This window comes from Mustela putorius, unplaced genomic scaffold (genome assembly GCF_011764305.1).
Source record: "Mustela putorius furo isolate JIRA1106 unplaced genomic scaffold, ASM1176430v1.1 tig00000174_pilon_pilon_pilon, whole genome shotgun sequence".
In the NCBI taxonomy this organism is placed as follows: Eukaryota; Metazoa; Chordata; class Mammalia; order Carnivora; family Mustelidae; genus Mustela; species Mustela putorius.
Window position 1 is genome coordinate 17909508 of NW_025421304.1, and position 23159 is coordinate 17932666.

The 23159-nt window shown below is 53.9% G+C and overlaps 1 protein-coding gene across 1 annotated transcript; it reads left to right on the forward strand.

Annotated features, from left to right (window-relative positions):
- Window positions 1-2381: 2381 nt before the first annotated feature.
- CX3CL1 (C-X3-C motif chemokine ligand 1) lies at window positions 2382-13580 on the forward strand. Its single transcript, XM_045076109.1, has 3 exons — window positions 2382-2638; window positions 8483-8603; window positions 10366-13580. Exons 1-3 carry the CDS (start codon window positions 2569-2571, stop codon window positions 11501-11503), a joined length of 1329 nt encoding a protein of 442 aa, XP_044932044.1. The 5' UTR covers window positions 2382-2568; the 3' UTR covers window positions 11504-13580.
- The last annotated feature ends 9579 nt before the right edge of the window (window positions 13581-23159 follow it).

The following is a 23159-nucleotide window of genomic DNA, read 5'->3' on the forward strand; positions in this document are numbered from 1 at the left end:
GAGGCTCAGAGAAGTTAAATAACTTGCCAAAGGTGATTCTTCTAAGTGGTGGGGTCACATTTGCCTCCAGGTCTTGACTGATCTAAAAGCCTAGTTACCATGGCCAAACTGAATCATCTAAACTCAGTTCTTGATGCCTTGATAAGAGAGTGTGTCTGACTGTTCCAATTTTGCAGGGGAGGGACGTGGGGTGCTGGGCCAGAAGAGGGTAGGGGATGTCCCCAAGGGCTGCACAAGGAAAAGCAGAGCTGTACTTGGTGTTTTGACATCTTCTTGGCATCAACTCACTTCGTTCTCAGCCGTCCTCACAGTGGGGATGGAGGGAGGTGGTATAGACTCCTGGTCATGAACTCAGACTCCAAGGCCAGCAGGCCGGGGCAAACTCGGGCTCCCCCACTTCTTGGCTGGCGATCCTCAGAAAATTACCTAACTCTTGTGTTCCTCAGTTTCCCGATCCATAAAACGGGCCATGATAGTGGTGTTTCGTTCTCATGCCAGGTCATAGTGACTCGAGTTAATCACACAACTCACTTCCAATAGTGCCTGTCTCAGAGTAAGTGTGAACTCCGAGAGGTAGGGAAGCTGCCCAAGGTCACACAGCAGTGCCAGAGCCAGGACCATCGGATTCCAAAGCTCCTGCTTTCTGAACTTCTAGACTTCTTTGGAGCAGAGTTTGGGGCCAGAGAAACAAGGGTTTAACCCTCCAAATCCCTGCCGGAGCTGGCTCTTGGCCTCATGAAGTGCGGGGCTTCCCAGGACTTGTCCCTTGCCTCTCCTGCCTTCCTCTCCCCATCCCCTTCTGTCCCTTCTCCCTTCTTCTCCCACTTCTCACCCCTTCCCTTCCCTTCCTCCCTCTCTTCGTTCTCCCCTTCCCTCTGCCCCCTTCTCCATCTGCTCCTGCCTCCATGGACAGAGCAGAAAGAATTTTGGACTGCAGGTGTTATCACATCCTGTCCCTCTCTGAGCCTCAGTTTTCCCAGATATAGGATGAGGGGCTGGACAACGGCAATGTGAAGGTCACCTGCTTTATATTTGCATGGGCTGGGATGGATTCCCTGAGCCTGAATACAACTGGCCCATGCCAGGGCTGTTCCTCCCCATCAAGAAGGAGTGTCCAGCCTCCCACCTCCATGCCCCAGTAGGTCTCCGGTGCTGGGTTAGAGAGGGAGCCTTTGGCCTTGGGGAGCTCTAAACCAGTTGGCTCCATAGCCGGGAGCAGCGGCATACAGGCACACTGGTTTCCGGCTGGCGTGTTGCCATAGACACCTAGATGGGAGTGGTGGGTTCATGGTTAACTCGGGCACTAGACTGGGCTAGGCGACTGCTGAGTCTTCTGGAGTCTCAGGGATTGTGGCCACTGTCTTTGGGGAAGGAGGCCGTGAAAGCGGGCTGTGCTGTCTGTTGCAACCCCTGCAGGCGAATCCCCGGGTCTGGTGGGAACTGGCTGGTCTTGCCTGGTCCTGTGGTGGAGGGGGGGCAGGGGGAACGAGAGACCTGTAACAAGGAAAGGAGCTGAGAAGTCAGAGCTGCAGAGCTCTGCCTCCCCAGTGGGCGAGCCCAACTCCCTTCTGTGCAGATGGGGAACTGAGGCCCCCAGAAGAGGCAGGACTTCCCTAGGGTGCCTGCGGAGTCAAGGACAAATTGTGAGGCCCTGAGTGACCCAGGGTGGGGCTGGCAGTCCTGACATGCCTTGCAGGGGCCAGAGCAAGGGCTTGCTATGGGTGCAAAGGTGGAAAGGAGAGGTAGAGGAGCTGGAGGCCGGGAGACCAGGGCTCTTTTCTGTGTCCTAAACTGTACACATCCCTGCGGGCCTTCAGTCTGTTCTCCACCCTGATGATCTGGATGACCTGAGGTGACCCTACCCCCTCTCTGGGCCTCCGTTTCCCCATCTGTCCCTCTGAAATCGGGCTGGATCATTCTTCCAGCAAATGTTGACTGACTGGATCGAGCCCCTACTGTTTTGCCAGGCTCCATGCTGGGCTCAGGGATACGTGGGCGAATGAGGTCCCCCTAGGAGCTGGGGCTTCAAGGGGGAAAGGTTGCGGGTGGGGGGGGGTCCTTCATGATGTGGGAGAAATACTTCTTCCAGACCAAAGGAGAGCTTGTCAGACCCAGACTCCAGGGTCCTGAATCCCTCCCGGCTCACTGGCTGCCAGCTCTGTCTACCCTGTCCTTTTGTTTTGTGGCTCACATAGAGCTAGGGCCCCAGGTGCCAGCTCCCGAGGTAGGTGGCCCCCGCACATGCGGGGAGAGAAGGCTCTCTGAATGCTGTCAGGCTTGGTCCAGACTCCACCCCCCAGCCCCCCCCCCCCCCAGGCCCGAGCCCGGAGCCTGAGCTGGCTCGGTTCCTTGGCAACATCCTGAGGAATCCAGCGCTGCACACTGGCTCCCTTCCTTTCCCCTCCCACCCGCCTGCCTGCTGGAGGCGGAGGCAGAGGCAGCAAGCCCCATTATAAAAAGCCATTATAAAAAGCGACAGAGCTCAGGCAGCGAGGGGACAGCACTTAGCTCAGACACCAGCCCCGGCCCTGCCTGGACCCCCGCGCGGACCTCCACCCGCCCTGAACCATGGCTCCTCCGCCCCTCTCGTGGCTACTCCGCCTGGCTGCCCTCTGCCATCTGACCATGCTGCTGGCCGGTGAGTGGGGAGGACTCCTGCATGAGCTAGGTCGAGGAGCCTCCGGCCCCACTCCTGCCCTCTGGCCCGATACCGGGGAGGGGGCCCCCAGACCCAACCTGGGTAGGGTCCACAGTAGGTCCTTCCGAAGAGTGTGGTGGAGGGGGCTGGGCTCTTCCCTGACCCCAGATTCGGGACTGCCCCTCCCGCTAGAAAGATTTCCAATCTCCAGGGACTGCCCCCTGGCCCAGTGAGCAAGGCGGCTACTGCTTGGCAGCTCAAAGGGGTGGTGTGGGTGGCACAAGGGTGCCAGGCACAAAGGGGGTGTTGGGGGGTGGGGGACCGCGAAGGCTGAGGAGGTTCCTGCGGGGCGCTGGGTGGGAGGCCCTGGCTGACAGTGGGCTGGGTCTCCCTTCCCAGGGTTAATGTGTAACCTGAAACCCTGACTCCTGAGTCTCAAGTCACAGTCAGGGTTTTCTCCTGCCCTGATTTCCAATAGGGGACCTAGGACCAGTAGAGATCAAGGTCACTGCAGATCATGGAGTGGGCTTCTTGCTGTTGCTCTGGTCTGTAGTCCCAGTCTCTCTGCCTGTACCTTGACATGCTGCTGTCCTCCTCCTCCAACCACAGCTCAGAAAATGCTTTACCTCCCGATACTGGCTCTCCAGAGCCCAGAACCTGTAGGGCAGGGTGCGTTCATCCCACTGACATGATTAAAATGGAGGCCCAGGGAGGTCTAGAAACCTGCCTGAGGACGCAGAGACAGCAAGGAGGGCAGGAGGGAGCCTGGCTGCGTGCTCTCCACCTCTGTGGGCCACATGGCCTCTGAGAACTCTTTTTGAGCCAGACCGTCTCGCACGTTGAGGCTCAGAGAGGCTAGGAGCCTGCCTCGGGGCACACAGCAAGTCTGGGAGGATGAAAATTGTCTCAAGCTTCCAGGACCCCCCCATGGAACACACTGCCTTTTGAGTCCCTCTATGGGGTGAAAAAACAAGCAGGTCGGGGGTGGGGGTGGGTTGCAGAAGGGGCCAAGGGCTCCTGGGTCTGAACCCTGAAGCCAGAGATGTTTGGAGATAGCACTAAAAGACAGGGAGTCAGATGGAGGTTGCTTTGCCATAGCCGTGACCCTGAGTGAGGTCTTGCCTTCTTTGGTCCCAGGTGCTGCACATTTAAATATAGTCATTGCTGCTGATGCAGTGGGGCTCCTGTGAAGGCATTTTGGAAGTAGGAGAAGGATTACTTACAGGAAACTGGCGGTGGGTGCAGGGGAAAAGGTTTCTAGGATAAGATGAAGAGGGGATGTTGGGGGGGCAGGGGGACCCTGGACACTCTGTGTGTTAGCCTGAGGCTTTAGGATATCAGGTTTGTGCCCTAATCTTGGTCACCAACTTCGCTGGAAGATACACTATCCCAGCCTCTCTGAGCTTCAGTTTTTGCCTCCTCCTGCTGGCACTTGGCCAGGCTCACCTTGGCTCACACTGTCCTTTGTGGCTCTGAGAGACCCCCTTGGGAGCCCCTGCAGGAGGGGGCGGTCCCCAGCAAGGCCCTGGGGTGGTGGTGTGGGGGTGGGTGGTGGGTGGAGGAAGCGGGGGTTCTAGCTGGTGCAGGGCGGCTGCGTCAGTCCCCAAATGAGGGTTTGCGGGGCTGTGTGAGGCGGGAGGCTCCTCTGCTTTATATAACCAGCCTGCAGAGACAAGTCAGAGCAGAGAATTTTCTCCCAGAGCACTGACGCATTCACTCCTACTCAAGCCCCAGCAAGAAAGAGGGGAAAAAAAAAAATCCGTTTTAAGCTACTGTAGTCTGCCCCCTGATCAGCCGTGGAGGCGGATGGGGAAAGCAGGGAAGGCGAACTTCAGGAGCGTCAGATCCAGGCCCCCGTAGAATTTAAATAAAAATTCCTCTGTTCCTTCCTTGGTTATCATTTTACGTGTCACAAAGCACTTCCTTGTGCATTTTGTTCATTCATTGAACAAATAGTGGACATCAGCTACGTGCCTGGCACTGTTGGAGGGGCTGATGCGTAAAGATCTCAGACCTCAGAGTGTGGAGAACCAACTGGGGGAAGACAAGACAATACAGAAAATAAATTAGTAAATGATTTGGTCTTTTAGAAAAACAGGCAGTGGGGTGCTTGGGTGGCTCAGTCGGTTGGGTGACTGCCTTTGGCTCAGGTCATGATCCCGGGGTCCTGGGATGAGTCCTGCGTTAGGCTCCTTGCTCAGCGGGGAGCCTGCTTCTTCCTCTCCCTGCTGCTCCCCCTGTTTGGGCTCTCTCTCATTCTCTCTCTGACAAAGAAATAAAATATTAAGGAAAAAAAAAAAGAAAGAACAGAAAAACAGGCTGTGATTTAAAAACAAAATGTATGGAGAGAGAAGGTTGTAGGGGAGGTGTTGAGATTTTAAGTAAGGGTCAGGGAAGGCCCTTGGAGAAAGGGACATTGAGGGAGGCGAGAGAAGAGCCTTGTGACTCTTGAAGGCAGTGGTCTTCAGTGGGTGATTTGGCCTCTCAGGGGCATTTGGCAAATTTCTGGAGACATTTTTATTATTACAGATGTCCCATCAGTTTTGGTGGGGGGATGCTTAGAAATCTAGTGGGTAGAGCCAGGGATTCTGCTAAACAGCCATCATACAGTGCACAAGACAAAGTTCCCAGGACAAAGAATGATTTGGTCCAAAATGTCAATGGTGTTGCTGTCGCGTGAACCCTACTTAAAGGGTCCAGATATTTAAAAATCTTTATTCTCACAACCCGCCTGTGAAACAGATATTATCATGTCCATTTTACAGGTAAGGGAGCTGAGGCTCAGAGAATCTGAGTGACTTGTCCAGGACACACACCTGAGCAATGGCTCAAGCCCTCTCTCTGTCACCTTGCTGAGAGACCCAGAACATTTTAGTCTTCTCCTGCCTGTAAGCCTCTTACCAGCCCTTGAGGTCCAGCCTAAAGGATTTTTCTACCAAGAAGCCTCCCCTGATTATTGGCAGTGGGAAGTGGTCTCTCCCTTGTGCAAATCTCGGCACATTTGGGGGTCTATTTTGAAACATGGTGTTTTTACCTGGTATTTAAGGCTGTTTAGAACACTGGGATGCCTAGAGGCTGGGAGGAAAACAAAATCTGCCATGAAGCAGCTGTGTGGCCTTGGGCAAGTCATTTAATCTCTCTGATTTTCAGCTTCTGCATCAGTTAAATTGAGGTAGCAATACTCCCTTTGCAGGGACGCTGGGAATTAATGAGAGCAGTTGTGCCTGTGCTAAGTATACAGTCCAGGACACAGTAGATACTCAATAAGATAAGCTCTGGTACTTTGGTACTCTGGTACAAAGTACTCTGGTACTCTGGGTCTGTCTTGGCTGCCCTTCAGGCTGAGAGCTTCTGAGGGCAGAGACAGACCTCTATCTCATTATGCCTCATAGCACCCAGCACAGGCAAGAGGGAACATCAGCATTTATTGGTTGACAGACTAAACACTGCAAGCTGATGGTGTTTATTGGGATTGAAGTATTCTCTCTAAGCTCAGCACCAATGGGAGAAAGATCTCAGGGTCAAGGACAAGAGAGCCTGGGTCTTTGTAGATACTCAAAGATAATTCAGACAAGTGTTGGCCGAATTAGGAAAGGGATGGATGGATGGATGGATGGTTGGATGGACCGATGGATGGATAGATGGACGGACCAATGGATGGATGGATGGATGTGGATGGATGCGTAGATGGAGAGGTAGGTGAAGGGGTAAGTAGAATGAGACATTATTTCACTCAATGACTACTTGCTTAGTATCCGCTTTGTGCTGGGAAGCACTGTGATACCAAGACTGACAAGGGCCCTGCCTTCCTGAAATTCATGTGACAGTAAATGGCTGGCTAGAGGCATTATTTCCAATTATGGAAAAGAAACTTCAGAAAAGAAAAACCCCCTCAGGTTAGTTACATAGCTCTTCCCCATGCAAAACCAAGAATAGAGACTGGCCAAGGGTATGCAGGCACCATAGCAGAGGGTGGGACTTTGGGGACAGGCTGCCTTTGTGGGTCTTTAAAGCCCTGCATGTGAGCAGTGGCCTTCCCCACCCTGGGACATAGAGTTGAGAGCACAGACTGACCATGCCTAACCACCCCTCCTGTCCACTGGCAGCCTCCCCCTGGCTCCAGGTAGCCTAAAACTCTTGGAGACCAATCCAGGGGCGGCTTCCTGGCTCTATTCAGTAGGGCCAATGGGAGGGCGCAGCTGAGTCTTTCCAAAGTCCGTCCGGGGGTGGGGAGAAGGCAGGTGAAAGGCAGCAAGGTAACTTTCATATACTGGTTCCTCAGAGAGAAAAGGCAGCCGGTGACTCAGGCACCAAGCACCAGAGTGCTTCTGCCTACCATGGGAACTTCTAGAGCTGCCCCTTGATGGCCCAGATCTCAGAGATCCCTGCAGGTCCCGATCCACCCTTCCGTAGTCAGAGTGGGCTGAGGCTAAGAGGAAGCGATGGCAGAGGAGATGGCACATTCTAGAAGGTGTGTGTGTGTGTGTGTGCGTGTGTGTGTGTGTGTGTGTGTGTGTGTGTGTCTGTGATGCAAGCACCTGTATTCAGGAAGGCAGAGCATGTTTGCACATCCACATCCATGTAAATGCTTGTGCACAAGCAGTAAGGATCAGCTGGGGCCTCCCCAGCCCTGCCTGGCTGGAGAAGATCATTTAGTTCTCTGGACTCCACTGCCCTGGAAGTCCTGGCCTCTAGAATTTGCAAAACCCTCTGAGGTCTTGCTTCTGCTGCCAAAACCTTGACCCAGAGCTGAAACTCAAGCTCTTCCTTATTTTTTACATACCCCTTTTGAGCTGACACCAAGTCAAATAAATTTTGCTGGACATTTTAGGGGAGGGAGGAAGGAGGAAAAGCAATGCAAACAACTTCAGATGTTTATATGAAATATTTGGGTTCTTGGGGCACCTGGGTGGTTCAGCCTCCGACTCTTGATCTCAGGTCCTGATCTCAGGGCCGTGAGACTGAGCCCCTCGTCAGGCTCAGCAGGGCATCTGCTTGAGATTTTTCTGCCTCTCCCCCTACTTGTTCTCTCTCTGTCTCACATAAATAAATAAATATTTTTAAAAGTCTGGGTTCTCAACTGTCTGTTGAGTCACCCCCCCTCATCCTGTTCTGGGGTTTCTGTCTGGCTCCGGGCCATCCTCAGGCCCCTAGCCATCCTCCTCTGCCCCCCCACCCTTTGTACAAGCCCCATCTCCACCCCTCCTCCTGACCTCTGTCCCCCCAGCTTGCCCAGGGAAATCCACAAATATCATCAGCCTGACAGGGAGGAAGGGGCTGTGTATGTGGTGGGCGGAGGGTTGGGGGGCGTGAGAGTTGAGAAGGTGACGTATTGGGGTAAAGGGAGGGTTGGGGGTGCATAGAGCCATGGGCCCAGAAGGGACCAGAGCCCAGCCTGGTAGGAGAGCCCGTTCCCTCACTTGCTGGCTGTGTGACCTCGGGCAGATCCCTGTCACTCTCAGGCTTGTCTTCCTTTCTGTACAACTGACCAACCAGGACAACATAATTTTAAAAATTAAACCCTCACTACTAACCAGGCAGTAGAAGCTTCCTAAATAAGAATCCATTTTCGTTCATTTTTATAACATCCCTATGAGGTAGATACTCTCATGTACAGGTGGGGAAACTGAGGCATAAAGAGTTGTGGGGGGGGGTTGTTTTTTTGTTTTTGGAGGGGATTGCTGAGGAGGGGGGCAGGGGAGCTGAGGTCAAGGGCCTTGAAGACCCAGGCTGTGCAAGGCAGCGGCCGTGGCTTGGATGGTGTGGCTGGCACGAGCTGGCCTGGGACTGGAAAGTCAGATGCCCCTGGACAGTCCGGCTGACTGGGGGCCTCTGTGGGCTCAGGACAGCACCATGGTGTGAAGAAATGCAGCGTCACCTGCAACAAGATGACCTCGGAGATCCCCGTGGCCTTACTAGACCACTACCAGCGAAATCAAGAATCCTGCGGCAAGCCTGCCATCATGTAGGTACTGGCCTCTGGGCCTCTGCCAATCCCCGTCCACATCCTTCTTCCTCATCTGGGCTCCTGCCAAGGGCCTCAGCAAATTGCTCCTCTTGCTCCTGGCCTCCTGGCCCTTCACTGACCTTAATATCTGTCCCCCAGGGTAAAGGTTGGGAGCAGCTTCCTGAAAGGCCTGGGGCCTGGGGCAGCTACTGAGGGGGTGTGTTTCAGGTGACTGTGGAACCTGCTGGATTTCTTGGGGACGTCAAGCACCGTCAAGCACGGTGGCCTTGGAGCAGAGCGCAGGCTCCAGACTCCACCCCATGTGGTGCAAATCCTGGCTTCATCCCTTACAGGGGGCAGGGGTGGCTCTGTGGATGTTATCTACCCTCTGGGCCTTAGTTTCCTTATCTGTGAAATAGGTAGTTGGGAGGATGACAGGGGATAATGCAAATAAGCAGCTTGGCAGGGTGCCTGGGAGCTGTTGCAATAGGAAACGCAGAGATTATTATCCACACTTGACAGTGGAGGAAACAGGATCCGCATGAGACTTTGGGCTAGTCTACAGACTGGCCTTTAGGCCTGTCATCTCATCAGGAAGTGGCCGGCAGGTTCTTGAAGTACAGGGCTCAGGAAAGAAGTTGTGTGCTTCATTCTACCCACGGTGCAGCTGCTAAGAGGGTTCAGGGGCTAGTGCCCTGACCTCTCCCCTCGCCCGTTGAGGCTTGCTTCCCCCAGACTCCCCCACGTATTTGCTTCTGTTTTCTAGGTAAAGAGGAAGTGGGAAGCCCCAGGGAGGGGGCCATCGCCCTGGGCTACACCTTGCCTCTGGGGCCCTGAAGGGTTATGCTTGCTTCCTGCCCTTCTCTGGCTTCCCCAGCGAACCAGAGCCATGCACCTTCACATGACCTCTCTGAGCCTCGGTTTTCTCATCTGTAAAATGGGGATGGTCATGGTAGCCACTTCTCCTGGGTTTAAACAGGCAAAATGCCTAACACAGCGGTGTGGAGCACAAGCTCCTGTCAGCTCTGAGCTGTGCTCCTGGCACAGAGCCAGCCACACACAGCTTCGGAGGAAGCTGGAGATTTGAATGGCATTCGGGGTCCCAGCGGGACCCCCATAGATGTGGCCGGAGCTCACTCAGTGTGCTTTTGGCCTGATGATACACACTAAGAGGTAGAGGTCCAGCGGGCAGCCTGTAACTGAGGGTGTGGGAAAGAGGACATTTGAGTCAGTTCCTTCCAGAGAAAGGAGCCCCCCACCCCCAGCTCACCAGTCACACACCTGCCAGCAGGGAGCACCAGTGGACAGCTCCCCCCAATCAGAAGATACAGGCCAGAGCCCCCTGCCTTATGGTGAAGACATTATTATTAACATTATTATCATTTTTGGCTGTTACTCTGAGCCAGGTGCTTTACAGATTTTTTTTTTTTTTTACAATAACACTGAAGTGGGGTGACCAGCTTGCCCCAGTTTTCTGGGACTTTCACAAGACATCCTATATCGTGAGGACCCCCACCCCCCACCCCGCTCAGTCCCAGCTCTTCCGGGGAGGCTGGTCACCCTACAGGAGGTAGGTCTGCGATCTTGATTTCTCAGGTGAGGACACCCAAGTTCGAGGAGGCAAGCAGCCGAAGCTAATCAGCTCACAGCTTACAGCTCCTGAGTGGTGGGAGCGGGTTTCCAGCTGGGTCTGTTCTCTGGCAGAGCGTTATATATATATGGTGCTTCTACTCCACGTGGCATCTGGGCATCACTGGGTCCCTGTTTTCCTTCCTTGTAGCCTGAGGACGAAAAAGAACAGAATCTTCTGTGCCGATCCAGAGGCGGAATGGGTTCGGAGGGCCATAACACATCTAGATCGCCAGACTTCTGTTCCGACTCGAGATGGCGGCAGGTTCGCGATGCAGATCGGTGGGGGTGAGACCAGGACCACCACGGCCACCGTGGGAATGGACAGTCCTGCAGTCACAGAGCCCAAAGCCACCCAGGAAAACAGTGGCCAGGAGACACAGAGCGCCTCGGGGACTTCCCCAGAGCTGCCAGCGGGAGTGGCTGATTCCTGGGGGACCAGGTTCCCCTCCACTCCCAAGGCTCCAGACGGAGGAGCGCCAGCTGGCTCCCAGAAAACTGAGTTTTTCAACGCTGCTGCCCTCACCACCGCAACATCCTGGCAGAGTTCTGCTGCCTACAAGCCCGGGTCAGGCCTCTGGACTGAGGGAAAGGCCTCTGAGGCCCTCCCCACCCAGACCTCCCCCACCCAGGCCTCCCCCACCCCGGCCCCCTCCACCCAGGCCCCCTCCACCCAGACCCCCTCCACCCAGGCCCCCCCCACCCAGGCCCCCTCCACCCAGACCCTCCTTACCCAGGCCCCCTCCACCCAGACCCTCCCTACCCAGGCTCCCCCTGCCCACATCCCCACCATTTCACACAGAGCCTCAGAGGACAGTGTTGGCCCTGAAAGCCAACCTGTGTGGATCACGGGAAACGATCCCACGCCAGAGAACCCTCTAGAGCCTGAGGAGATGGGTCCTATTTCAGCTCACACAGATGATTTTGGGGGGCCTGAAGGCACTCCCCGTTTCTCCACCGTCCCCGTCTCCTCTCAAGGGGTTCCCAGCAGGGAGCCAGTAGCCTCCGGTAGCTGGACCCCCAAGGCAGAGGAGCCCATCCATGCCACCATGGACCCCCAGAGGCTGGGTGTTCTCATCACTCCTGTCCCCGACTCGCAGGCAGCTACCCGGAGGCAGGCGGTAGGGCTGCTGGCCTTCCTCGGCCTCCTCTTCTGCCTGGGGGTGGCCATGTTTGCCTACCAGAGCCTCCAGGGCTGCCCCCGCAAGCTGGCAGGGGACATGGTGGAGGGGCTTCGCTATGTCCCCCGGAGCTGTGGCAGCAATTCCTATGTCCTGGTGCCGGTGTGAGCTGCTCACCTGCCTGCCTCCAGTTGTTCGACTCAGACAGCTGCCTGGGGTCCCCCGTCCTCACACCCACTGGTCCCCAAGGGCCTGACCTGAGCTGGGATGATTGGAGCAAGGAGGCAGGATCTTCCACACGCAATGGCTCCCGGCTCCCGGACATAGCCTAGGAGGCCCCTCTTGACCACTGTTGACCCCCTGGGGACAGAAGTGGTGGCCTGTGCAACTCACCCTAATGTCCCTAAGTCAGGAAACTTCTGCTGCTGGCTGGTGAGAGGTTCCCTTTGACACCGTCCCAGACCCGATGAGCAATTATTTATTGGAAAACGCCCAGCCCCTCTGGTACGTCCCCAGGTGGCCCACGGTCACCCCATCTCACAAATGAGCCTCAGGCCAGGCCCCCTCTGCCCACTCCCTCAGACCTCCTCATGTCTCTTGGTCCCGCTGCAGTCGCCAGTCACCCCGGCAACCTGCGGTGCTATCTCCCCCCAGTCCCCTGTACAGAGCCCACACCCAGCCGGGGACCTGTCTTTTCTTGCATGAGCCTAGTGTGGTGTTCCCTCTGACGGCTCCTGGGAAGACTCTGCCCTCCGTTAGGCATTGTGGGAAGGGGACATGAAGTGACCTGGTGGCTTGGGTGGGTTTTCTTCTCCCCAACCGATGCCATGCGTTGGCGGAACCTCGGCTGTGCGTCTGAAGGCTGGGGTACTCGTGCCCGGTTTGCCACCAACCCAGCAAAGCATTCGTACCTCTGCTTTCCCGTCTGCACAAGGAAAGAGACTTGGCAAATGTGTGACAGTAACCTGTACCCTGACAGTCCTCACTCACTGCTCCAGACCCGGTTTCCCACACCCGGGTTGTAGTCTCACAAAAGAACACCTTAGCCTGACTTCACCCATTGGGGAGCCTGGCACATTGGTGGGCCCTGTGCCTTGCCGGGGTGGGGGGGGGGCGCCGAGGGGTGTGCACGGAAGGGATCTGAAAGCGCAGGTCCTGCTCTGTGGGGAGGAGTCAGTTCCGTGGACCCCCCTGAGTGGGGACTGGGGTGTGGGGTGCTTGAGGGGCAGGTCCATGCCCAGCTTGGAGAGCAGCCCTCCCAGCATCCACCAGGCTCGCAGGGACCTGAGGATAGCCCAAGTGACATGGGACAGGCTGAGGAGGAGGGAGGACCCTCGAGGCTCCAGGAAGGCTGAGGTGCTCAAGGGGAAAGGCCCCCGGGGGGTGGGGAGGCAGCAGGAAGCAGCCCCATGCCCGGGTTCCCTGTTTGCTGTTTCTTTCCTGTGACCTGGCTTCCCCTTCCCCGTCTCTTGCTCTCTGAAAACACTGCTGTCCCCATTCCAGGATCTTCCCTCACCTTCCTGCCCACCACAGGCAGGGCCAGGAATTTCCAGGACATTTTTCCACAAGATCAGAATGCACCACTGAAACCTGAGGTTTCATGTTTACCTCTGAAAGACACGCCATCCACGGGGGAGGGAAGTTGTGGGCACAGAATCAGGGTTCCCTTTTTGGCTGCTGGCCTCACCCCTCAGGGTCCCTGGGGGCAGCACCCCACCTTTCTCCGTGGTCCCCGTGGGTGACCCTTGCCCTCCTCCACACAGGGAGCCTCCCACAGCCCAGGGTGGGTGACACTCCACAGAGAGATGCTTAGAGGAAGCAGACACAGCTCTGGTCCACAGAGCGGGGCAGCCACGTGGGTCCTCCCTGCCCTCCTGCACCCCCTACTGGGCATGACCTGGGACGTCGTCGGGGCCTGGCTCTAGTGTGGGGCACTTCCGACAGCTCAGAAGGCTGGCAGCAGGTCTGAATGCACTTTTTTGGGCTCCTTGAGGTTGGTGGGAGAGCCTTCAAGGCGTGGGGCCCCCATGACGGGGTTCCCCTACTTTTTGTGAGAAAGTAGCTGGGAGCAGCTAGTCCCCCTTCCACGGATTTGATTAGTTCCCCCAAGCAGGACATGGGCATGGACAATTTGGGGGGGAACTTCAGAAGGTGTTGGTTGATCCTTTTGCTTTTCCAACCCTATCACCAATGTCTGTGCCATTTTGTATTTTACTAATAAAATGGAAAAGTCTTGTGAATCAAATAACGTAGCTTTTTCTGAGGCAGGCTCAGCAACGGGAGCCTCAGGGGTATTGGAACAAGGAGGGGCCAAGAATCTCTGGGTGTAGTCTGCCTGGGGCCAAGTGTGGGAACTTCTACAGTCATCAGGAGAAGCAGCACTGGGGATGGGGTGAGGAGGTTTGAGCCCCTGGCCTGGCTCTGTTCAGCCCAGCTGTATGACACTGAGCAGGACCTTTCTCTCTCTGAGCTGTGTAAAATCAGATGTGAGGTTTCTCCTAGTGGCTTCCACCCCTTACAGGAATCAGAATCTCGTATGAAGCCACCCCTGCCCTTCCCCATACCTTCTAAAGCACCATCTGAGGGGCCTTGGTATCACCATTAGCGATCTGATGACCCATGGGAGCAAACTGGGCCACATTGTCCTCTTTGCTGCCTTGACTCACTGTTGGTCCAGATAAAGATCGAAAAGGGATTATTTCTCAAGGGGCTTGGGTGTTCATAGATATGACCTAAACACCCAAACACTAACCTCCTGGTGGTCCCCAAGTCCTCCAGTGTCCCAGGGTGGCATTAAGAGCTGCTATGTACAGTTGTGCAGGTTGGGAACTGCAACAGGGGGCACAGGCAAGTCCAGGCTCTTATTACAGTATTTCGTGGATCCAAAGGTGTGCGTTTTTTCCACATTGGGATATCTTTGGGATTGGGATTTGTCTAACAATCAAAGGCTTGTCATAATTTAATCGACAGGGCGGGCCGCAAGCAGCAGCTGCCTCTGGAGATGGGGCCAGGCAGGGGTGAAACCACCGTCCTCTAGCATCCCCTCCACCCCTTCATGCTCCTGGAGCCGATGGCCATGTGAGGTGCCATTTATGATCACCCTTCTCTTGTTTGTCTTGGAGCAAGGATATTTTTGTCTCAGTCTGAGTCTCCACAAAAAGTAGGGCAAGGGAAAACAGATCATGATGGGCACATGACTTTGCTTCTACTCTGCTGGCTTCCTCCTTCATTTTACTACCTGCCAAACCCCATAGATATGTGGGTTTGAGGTTCCTGTGAGAGTCTGCCCCTGAGTAAGCTGTAAATTCTAGTATTTTCCTTAGCAGCAAGCCACAGCTCTCCTCATGCCCCCTCCAACCCATTTCCTCCTGCTTTTGGCCATTTCCACCCTCAACAAGGAGCTCAGAGATGAGGTCACAGGCCTCCAGCTTCTCCCCAATCCCCCTGGAACACCACCAGAGGTTTTACAGTGAACTTATGTGTCTCTCCTCTGTTGATTTTTTTTTTAATTTAAGATTTTTGTTTTTATTTATTTATTGGTCAGAGAGAGAGAGAGGGAGAGAGAGAGAGGGAGAACACAAGCAGGCAGAGCAGCAGGCAGAAGCAGAGAGAGAAGCAGGCTCCCTGCTGAGCAAGGAGCCCGATGTGGGGCTCAATCCCAGGATTCTGGGATCATGACCTGAGCCAAAGGCAGAGGCTTTAACCCACTGAGCCACCCAGGTGCCCCTCTCCTCTGTTGATTTTTTTTTTATCGCATCCTTAAGGTTTGTATTCCTCATGCTCTACAAGAGGATGGAAAGTGGGAGAAACCTGTATGTGGGCTCAGGTCAGGGCAGTTCCCCAGGGATCCTGGAGCGGTCCATGTTCTCTTGCTTACAGGGAGCCACGCTCCAGTCCAGGTGATGCTTATTCACATAGAATTTGCTGAAGACTCAGAAATATTCAACTGGGCTGTTGGGTCTCTGATCTACCATCAGCCATCAGCACCATCGGCGGATAATAATAGTCAAGGCTTATTTAACGTTTACCCCGTGCCTGGTAGTGCGCTAAGTTCTTTGCCTAGGATGTCCCCATCTTAGCGGTGAAGAAAGTAAGGCTCTCAAAGCTCATGTGATTTGCCCAGGGTCACAGAGCAGAGATGGCAGACAGGATGTGACCTGGAGTCTTTCTCCAACACTTGGATTTTTTTTTAAGACTTTACTTATTTATTTGACAGAGAAAGATGAAACACAAGCAAGGGGAGGGAGAGAGGGAGAAGCAGGCTTCCCACTGAGCAGGGAACCCCAGGCTCCATCCCAGGACCCCGAGATCATGACCTGAGCCAAAAATCAAGAGTCAGACACCTAACAACTGACGACTGAGCCCCCGCATCCGCCGCACCCTGCAGCACTTGAATCTTAGCCGCTGTGGCTGAAGTTATGAGCCACAGATTTTTTTTTTTAAGATTTTATTTATCTATTTGACAGAGAGAGAGATCACAAGTAGGCAGAGAGGCAGGCAGAGAGAGGAGGGAAGCAGGCTCACTGCCAAGCAGAGAGCCCAAAGTGGGGCTCGGGGCTCCATCCCAGGATCCTGAGATTATGACCTGAGCAGAAGGCAGAGGCTTAACCCACTAAGCCACCCAGACACCCCAAGCCACAGATTCTTAAAAGTATAGATGCCCGATCCCACTTCAGAGCTACTGTACCCAGACTCCAGGGGTGGGACGGCTGAGGTCTGCACCTTGAGGCTGCTGCCCCTGCCCCCACCCCCTTTCCTCTCCAGCCTACCCCCCTTTGCCTGGGACTGTCCTCCAAATTAGGGATTTGGCATGTAGCACACCCCCCCCACCCCTGCCACCCCTGCACCAGGCCCACCCACTCCATCCCCCACAAGGCTTGCAGGGTCCTGTGGGCAGTAGCTACCTACAGACTCCTCACCCTCTGCCCTTTCTTTACCACAAGTCCCCTTCCCTCCCCTGTGCCCTCTGTACATTCCCCGAATGGGTGAGGCCAGGCAGAAAAACAAAGAAATGAATGGCCGGGAATTTCCAGGGTGAGGCTGAATAATGGGGCCTGGTAACTGCTCGTGTGTGTGTGTGTGTGTGTGTGTGTGTGTGTGTGTGTGTGTGTGTTTGCGCCATGCATGTGTGCCCTGCTGTTTCTATGTGTGCAGGACCTAAGGGGACCACCACTCGTGTCCCATTCAATTCTGCTTAGTCATATGCTTTCCCGGAGAAAGAATGTTGCAACTATTGGGATTTAAGAAAAGATCTAGTGCCAGGCTGACTTTCTCAAACTCACTGCAACTTCAGTGGTTGTGAGGAAGTTCTAGAACCTAAGTGAGGTTCAGTGGGCTGAGGTCCGGAGCCGATGACCAAGAAAGAATTCTTGAGACATATTTGGTGCAAAATGGTGGTTTATTAAAGCACGGGGACAGGACCCGTGGGCAGGAAGAGCGGCTGCCCCGGGTTGTGAGGGTAGGCATGTTATATACCTTGCGGTTGGGGAGATGGTGAAGGGATGGGAGGTTTCAACAGAGTTTTCACGTGTTAAGGAGGGCCTACAAGGTGCCCTTATGGCTTGATCAATGTCGTCTTTAGGTCAGGCATTAACATCAAAATAGTTGGGAGATTCTTGGTGGGGTATTATGATCCTGCTATCATTTATATTCCCTTCTACCTCAGTCTCCTCCAGTTTATGGTGGGGAGGGAGACATTAGGGCTTCAGGAACTGAGAGTTATTTGCCTCTGGAAGTTTGTGCTATTGATAAGGTAACCTCCCTGTTTAGATCTCTAGGACATCTGTAGAGCAAGGGAGATTCCTGTTCTGTAGGATTGTGATCCCTGCAAGTTAGCTATTTATCGTTCTATGGCAGTCAGGGGTACCTGAGGAATGCTACACATATGGAGGGGAGCAGGTGGAGAGGGAGTGCAAGGTGCCAGCTTTTGCTCTGTCCTCAGCCAGCCTCCTGCTCCCTCATCAGTTGGACCCATGGGCAATCTTAATCTTCCCAAACTGGTGGAAGAGATATGCCTTTCTTAAATTCAAGGGATTTCTTGCCCCCAAAGGATGGAGTAGAATTATTTGCAATGAGCATCTTGAATTTTTGCTTGTTTGTTTTGTTTTGTTTGTTTGTTTTACCGATACAGGAGCAGAATATAGCATGGAGATTTCTGGCTGTGTGATTTTGGGCAAGTTGCTTAACCTCTCTGGGCTCAGTTTTCTCCATTGCCCATAGTGAGCTGTCGGTAAAAAGAACTTATGATCACGTAATAGGTGTTTCCGAAGGGTTTGAAACATCCTATTTCTATTCATTTTTGTTATTGGAGACCCAAGCAAGACTGTGGAGTTATAAGATACCTACAAAGAAAAGTAGTCTTCTTGGTTTTCAGGAGAGTAGGGTGAAGAAATGTTATGGTGCCATTAAGCAGATAAGAGTAATTTGTAATTTGCATATTTTTTCCCCTAAACTATATAGATGCCTTTCAAGTTGAGGTAGCTTTTCTCCTACAAATTGTTTTTGAACTTGACGAGGTCAAAACTCATGAATCCCAATGAACTGATACCAGACTAGCAGGACCTCTGATCTCACACTTGGAAAGAAAGAGAAGTTAGTGAGTTTCAAGTCTGTGGGCCTGGGATTGTCCCTCTCCCTGCATATTTCTGGCTGGCTACCTGCTGGGCACAGGGGAGGCTGTTCTTCCTGCCTCCTTGGGGTGCATGGGCCCACATGACCCATTTTGGCCAGTGAGCTGGGAAGGGAAGTCATGCGTATCACTAGACTCAAACATTGAATTGCTGAGAGACTCTCCAGAACTTTTTTTTTTTTTTTTTTTTAAGATTTTATTTATTTATCAGAGAGAGGGGGGCGGAAAGAGCGAGCACAGGCAGACAGAATGGCAGGCAGAGGCAGAGGGAGAAGCAGGCTCCCTGCTGAGCAAGGAGCCTGATGTGGGACTCGATCCCAGGACGCTGGGATCATGACCTGAGCCGAAGGCAGCCGCTTAACCAACTGAGCCACCCAGGCGTCCCGACTCTCCAGAACTTTTAATCCTTCTGGCTCGACCTCTCCAGCTTCATTACGTTGGGTAATGAAAGCGACCACTTCATTACCTTGGGTCTCAGAGTGATGAAAAGCTTCCCCTGACCTCTGTGGAAGAAACAAACCTTTGTGGTTTTAAGCCTAGGGAAAGTTCGAGATCATTGGTTATTGCAACACAAACTAGCCCATCCTGATGGATACAGCAATCGAGAAAAAGAAGTAGGTCATTACTTGCTGAGTAGGAATGACTTGTCAGTCACCTCGTGATGGTGTTAAAGGCTTGAAAACATTCCCTTAATGGGGAATAAGCAGATTGTCAGTGATTTAGCTCGCCACGCTCCCTTCTCTCTCTTTGCCCAGGGGATGGTCAATGGTGGCCGGCCAGCTGTCTGGGCTTATCTGGAATTCTCTCCCACTAGCAGTAGAAAGAAGGACTTCACTTCGTAGTTTCTCTGAGATATGCTGGTGCTTAGGAGTTCGCCTGGCTCAGATAGGCCGGTGATCGCTTCAGCAGATTCGGAAGTAAAAGGGGAGAGTATGAACATAACTGAGTGCCCGCTGTTGGCCAGCGGATATGGATCAACCAGTCCTTTGTGCACCTTGTAAGCCCAGCAGTCCGACCAGGGTAACCTGGACCTGTTGGCACAGGAGTGGGCTGCTTTTGCACACTCACAGGGACCCAGGGCGTGTTCAGTGTATTTGTTTTCCTGGAGGACTTCGGCTGGCCCTCCCTCTGGCTCTCTTGATACTGTTCCCCTGGTCTTGCTACCCACTCCCCACAGCAATGCCTTTGGCCGCACATCCTTTGCCATCTTCGAGTCAATCTTCACTCTTGTTCCTCTGAGCCATTGCACTGGCTAGTCCCCTGCCTGGAACAACGAGGCCTTCCCTAACTTCTTGGTTTCCCAAAGGCTCTCTGCTGTGGGTACTCAGGACACCTGCACCCATGATAACTCTCACACGACCTGGGCGTGCCTGCTGGCTTCATGGAGCTGCTATAAGATCCATGAGGACGAGGATGTGTACGTCTTGTTCCCCGTTGTGCTCCAGTGACTACCGTGGTCTCAGGAGACATGAAAGCAAGGAAGGGCCGGCACCCACTGCCATCTGGGTCCCATGGGCACTTTCTGACCCGATGCCCCTACTACATGGCTTTCTGATTTATGGAAAGCCATCGATCTGTGGCGTGCCTGTGTGTGTGTGTGTGTGTGTGCTGCATTTTAAGGCACTTCCTGGCATAAAATACTGAATTGCCTCAAAGGGGTCTCAGAGACTGAACGGGGTCCTCTGTGACCAATTCTGTGTCTTTCAGTCTGTGGAGGGATGGATTAGGAGAGGCACGTGGGCCTCAGGGAGGGTAATATTTACCCTTTAACCCAGTGCTGGGTGCATTCGAGTGGCCCACCCAGAGCCCACTCCCTTCAGCTGCTTTTAGTACCGACACTTTTTTTTTTTTAAGATTTTATTTATTTACTTGAGAAAGAGTGCAGGAGGGGCAGGCAGGGAGAGTGTGGGGAGCAGAGGGAGAAGCAGACGCCCTGCTGAGCCGGGAGCTTGACACAGAGCTTAATCCCAGGATGCCACCCACATGCCCACCCGGAGCATGGAACCCAGTGCAGTGCCTGAATTTACAACACTGAGATCAAGACCCAAGTCAAGATCAAGAGTCAGATGCTAGGGGGCACCTGGGTGGCTCCGTCTGTTAAACATCTGCCTTCAGCTCAGGTTATGGTATGCACCAAGGTCCTGGGATCAAGTCCTGCATTAGGCTCCTTGGTTGGGGAGCAGCCTGCTTCTCTCTCTGCCTGTGACTCCCCTTACTTGTGCTCTCTATCTCTCTCTCTCTGACAAATGAATAAAATCTTAAAAAAAAAAAAAAAAGTCAGATGCATGAGCCACCTCAGCGCCCCTCTAATTGGAGCTCTAGAGCCCCTGTGAGAGCAGGAGGAAGCCACCCCCAGGGACTAACCAGAGGTCACACCTTTACTGGGCTTCACTTCCTTCTCTGACTTCATTCCTCTGTTCTTCCCCACCTCCCGCAGGAGTGTGTCCGTAATGAACCCAACCTCAGTCAATGGAGAGAGCCTGTTCCCGTGCTTCCCAGCCTGCAGCCCACTGCGGGGTCCAGAATAAGGAGTCCCTGGTGGGCAGGGGGAGGGTAGGAAAGTGAGAAGGACTTCAAGGAGTAGATGGGAATCAATAGAAAGAACAGGTCCCCAAGAATTCTCTAGAGTCAACCTGATGCCAATAAAAACACCATTATTTTTGGAGCTAGATTAAGTAGTTTTCATTTCACTGGGGAAGAAAAAAGGAATGAGTCCCGATCGCTGTACGAAGCCCAGGCAGAGTAGGAAGAAGGGAGCAACCTGTATTAAGCCACGTGGGCTCGAGGAGAAAGCCCATGCCTGCGGAAGGACAAGCCCTGGCCTGTTCTGGCCAGGGCCCAGAGGGCTGCCAAGGCACCTGCTTCTTTCTAGAAAGAGAGCAGGAAGTCATTTGCCTCCAGAGGCACTTGCTTCCCAGGTCTGGACCTTGCTCAGAAGTGGCCACACCCTTCCACACCCTGGGCTCCCCGCAAGTGAGCCACAAGCTAGGTAGGACTGTGTCATGTCACAAATGGCCGAATGCTCAACTGGCCCAGCCCTGGGCTGGCTTATTTGCTGTGGGACTGGACGACAAAGCGGGGAGAGCTTCAGCCTCTTGAAGGACCCAGATCCATCAGGCTCCTTAGAAAAGGCGCCTTTCTAGACGTGCGTGCTTCCAGGATGCTGGGCTCTTGGTGCTGACCCTGGCATCAAACATACCTTCCTTGGGAGAAGAGAAGTTCCCTTGTGTCAGGAAGTTCCTCTGCCCACCCCGCCTCCAGGCAGGCTGCCAGGTTTGGAACAGGTTGCAGCAGACCTCTCATATCTAAAGGAAGGGTCCATCCTGGCACCATGAGGGGTGAGTATTGAACTGGCCCTTGGCGGTTCAACTCTGGACTGTCCCTCTGGAAACCAAAGACCTGCCGGTGAGATACTTGGATCCAGGGACAAAGGCTCCTTGGAAAGAGAGAGTTGGACTTTAGCAGTGAGTGAAAGTAATTGATTTACAGGGCTGAGGCAGGGTCCCAGGAGGAGGAGCTGAGCCCCAGACATGAGAGAGGAAGAGAGATGAGACAAGCCCACGGGTAAGAGGGAGACTCCATGAGAAGTGTTCACGGACTTGGCTTCGAGAACAATACCAGCCTTTTAGCCGTCCAGTCACTGAAATCAACTCCTGTATACGGGGGACCTCCCATGTACCACGATGATATGAAGCACAAGAGAGACAGGGCCTTGGTTCCGTGGCACTTAACGTTCCAGTGGGGGTGTCAGGGGGAGACGGGCAACAAGCCGCGGGTGGAAGAAGCATGTCAACGGTGTCGTTATTAGGGGCTGGGGAGGACTGCTGCAAAAAAATGAAAATAGAGCCAAGGAAGAGGTGAGGCTGCATTTTCAAGCAGGGTAGGCTTCCCTGAAAGGTGACATTTAAGCAGAGAAGGAAGGAGGTGAAGGAGTGAGTCATGCATGTATCTGGGGAAAGAATATTCCAGGCCAAAAGAACGGTCTGTGGAGCGTCCTCGGGAAGGACGTCGGGCACCGTGGAGGCTCCCCGAGGCCACAGCACCCTAAGCCAGGCAGGGCCTCGAGGCTGCTCCAGGGTCTTTGGCCTTTCCTCCAGGGTGTAGGGCAGAGTCGGGCGGGGCGTGAGCACAGGAGGTTCACGTTCCCCTGGCGACTGTGCTGAGAATAGAGCATATCCCGCAAGGATGGAGGCAGGGACTCCGCCAGGAGCCGACGTCGGGATCCAGGGGCGGGATGGTGGGCTCCAGAGGGATTCTGAAGCGGAGCCAGGAGAGGGGCTGACAGATGGTGGCAAGGAGTGGGGCGAGAGAAAGAGGCGTCAGGATGGTGCCCAGGTTTCTGGTCCAAGTAACGGGGAAGGAAGGGTTGGGGAAGAAAGGGGGCAGGGGGTGGGGGGAGCATGTGTGGGGGCGGATGGGAATCGGGAAGTCGGCTTTGGACTTGGGGGTTCTGAGACGCTGGCTCGTCTTGTTCAGGAGGCAGCTGACATACAAGTCTGGAGCTTGCAAGAAAAAGTCAGGAGTCTTTGGCATATAGATGATATTTAAAGTTGGGAACACGGTACTATTTACCAGATATATGCCTGAAGGCGGTGGATGTGAACCAAAACCTGCTCACCTACTTTACTGTTATTATTTCCATTTCGCAGGTGGGGAGACTGAGGCTCGGAGGGAAGTCACTTGCTCCACATCACACAACTGATTGATGGCAGAGCTGAATTCAAACCCGGGTTACCCGACCAAGAGTCATAGCTCCTAACTCCTCCCTTCCCCGGGGACCCCCCTGTTTGACCTTTGATGGCATGTCCTATATGAGAAGTGGGTATAATTTGGCTCAGGGAGGTGGGTGATCCAGAAAAGAGGAGGACATAGCAAACCAAGCTGCCCAGTAAGGGCAACCTTCAACGTTCCCAGAAGCTGAGCACCACGATCCTCAAGGTGAGACTGATCTGGAGGGATGATAGGGCTTTAAGACTGGCCAGAAGGGTTTTGAGTGGAGGGTTCAGGGACTAGAGAACCACTGATGGCTCTTTTAGGCTGTATGTAGTCAGAGCAGCCCTTGAGAAAGACCCATCCAAGGTAGGCATGCAGGAGGACCAGAGAAGAGGAAATAGGTCTGGAAGTTGTCAGTACTATCTAGGTGGGAAGGATTCTGGTTCCCAGAGAGTGGGAATGAGGAGGGGGTCAAGACGCTGA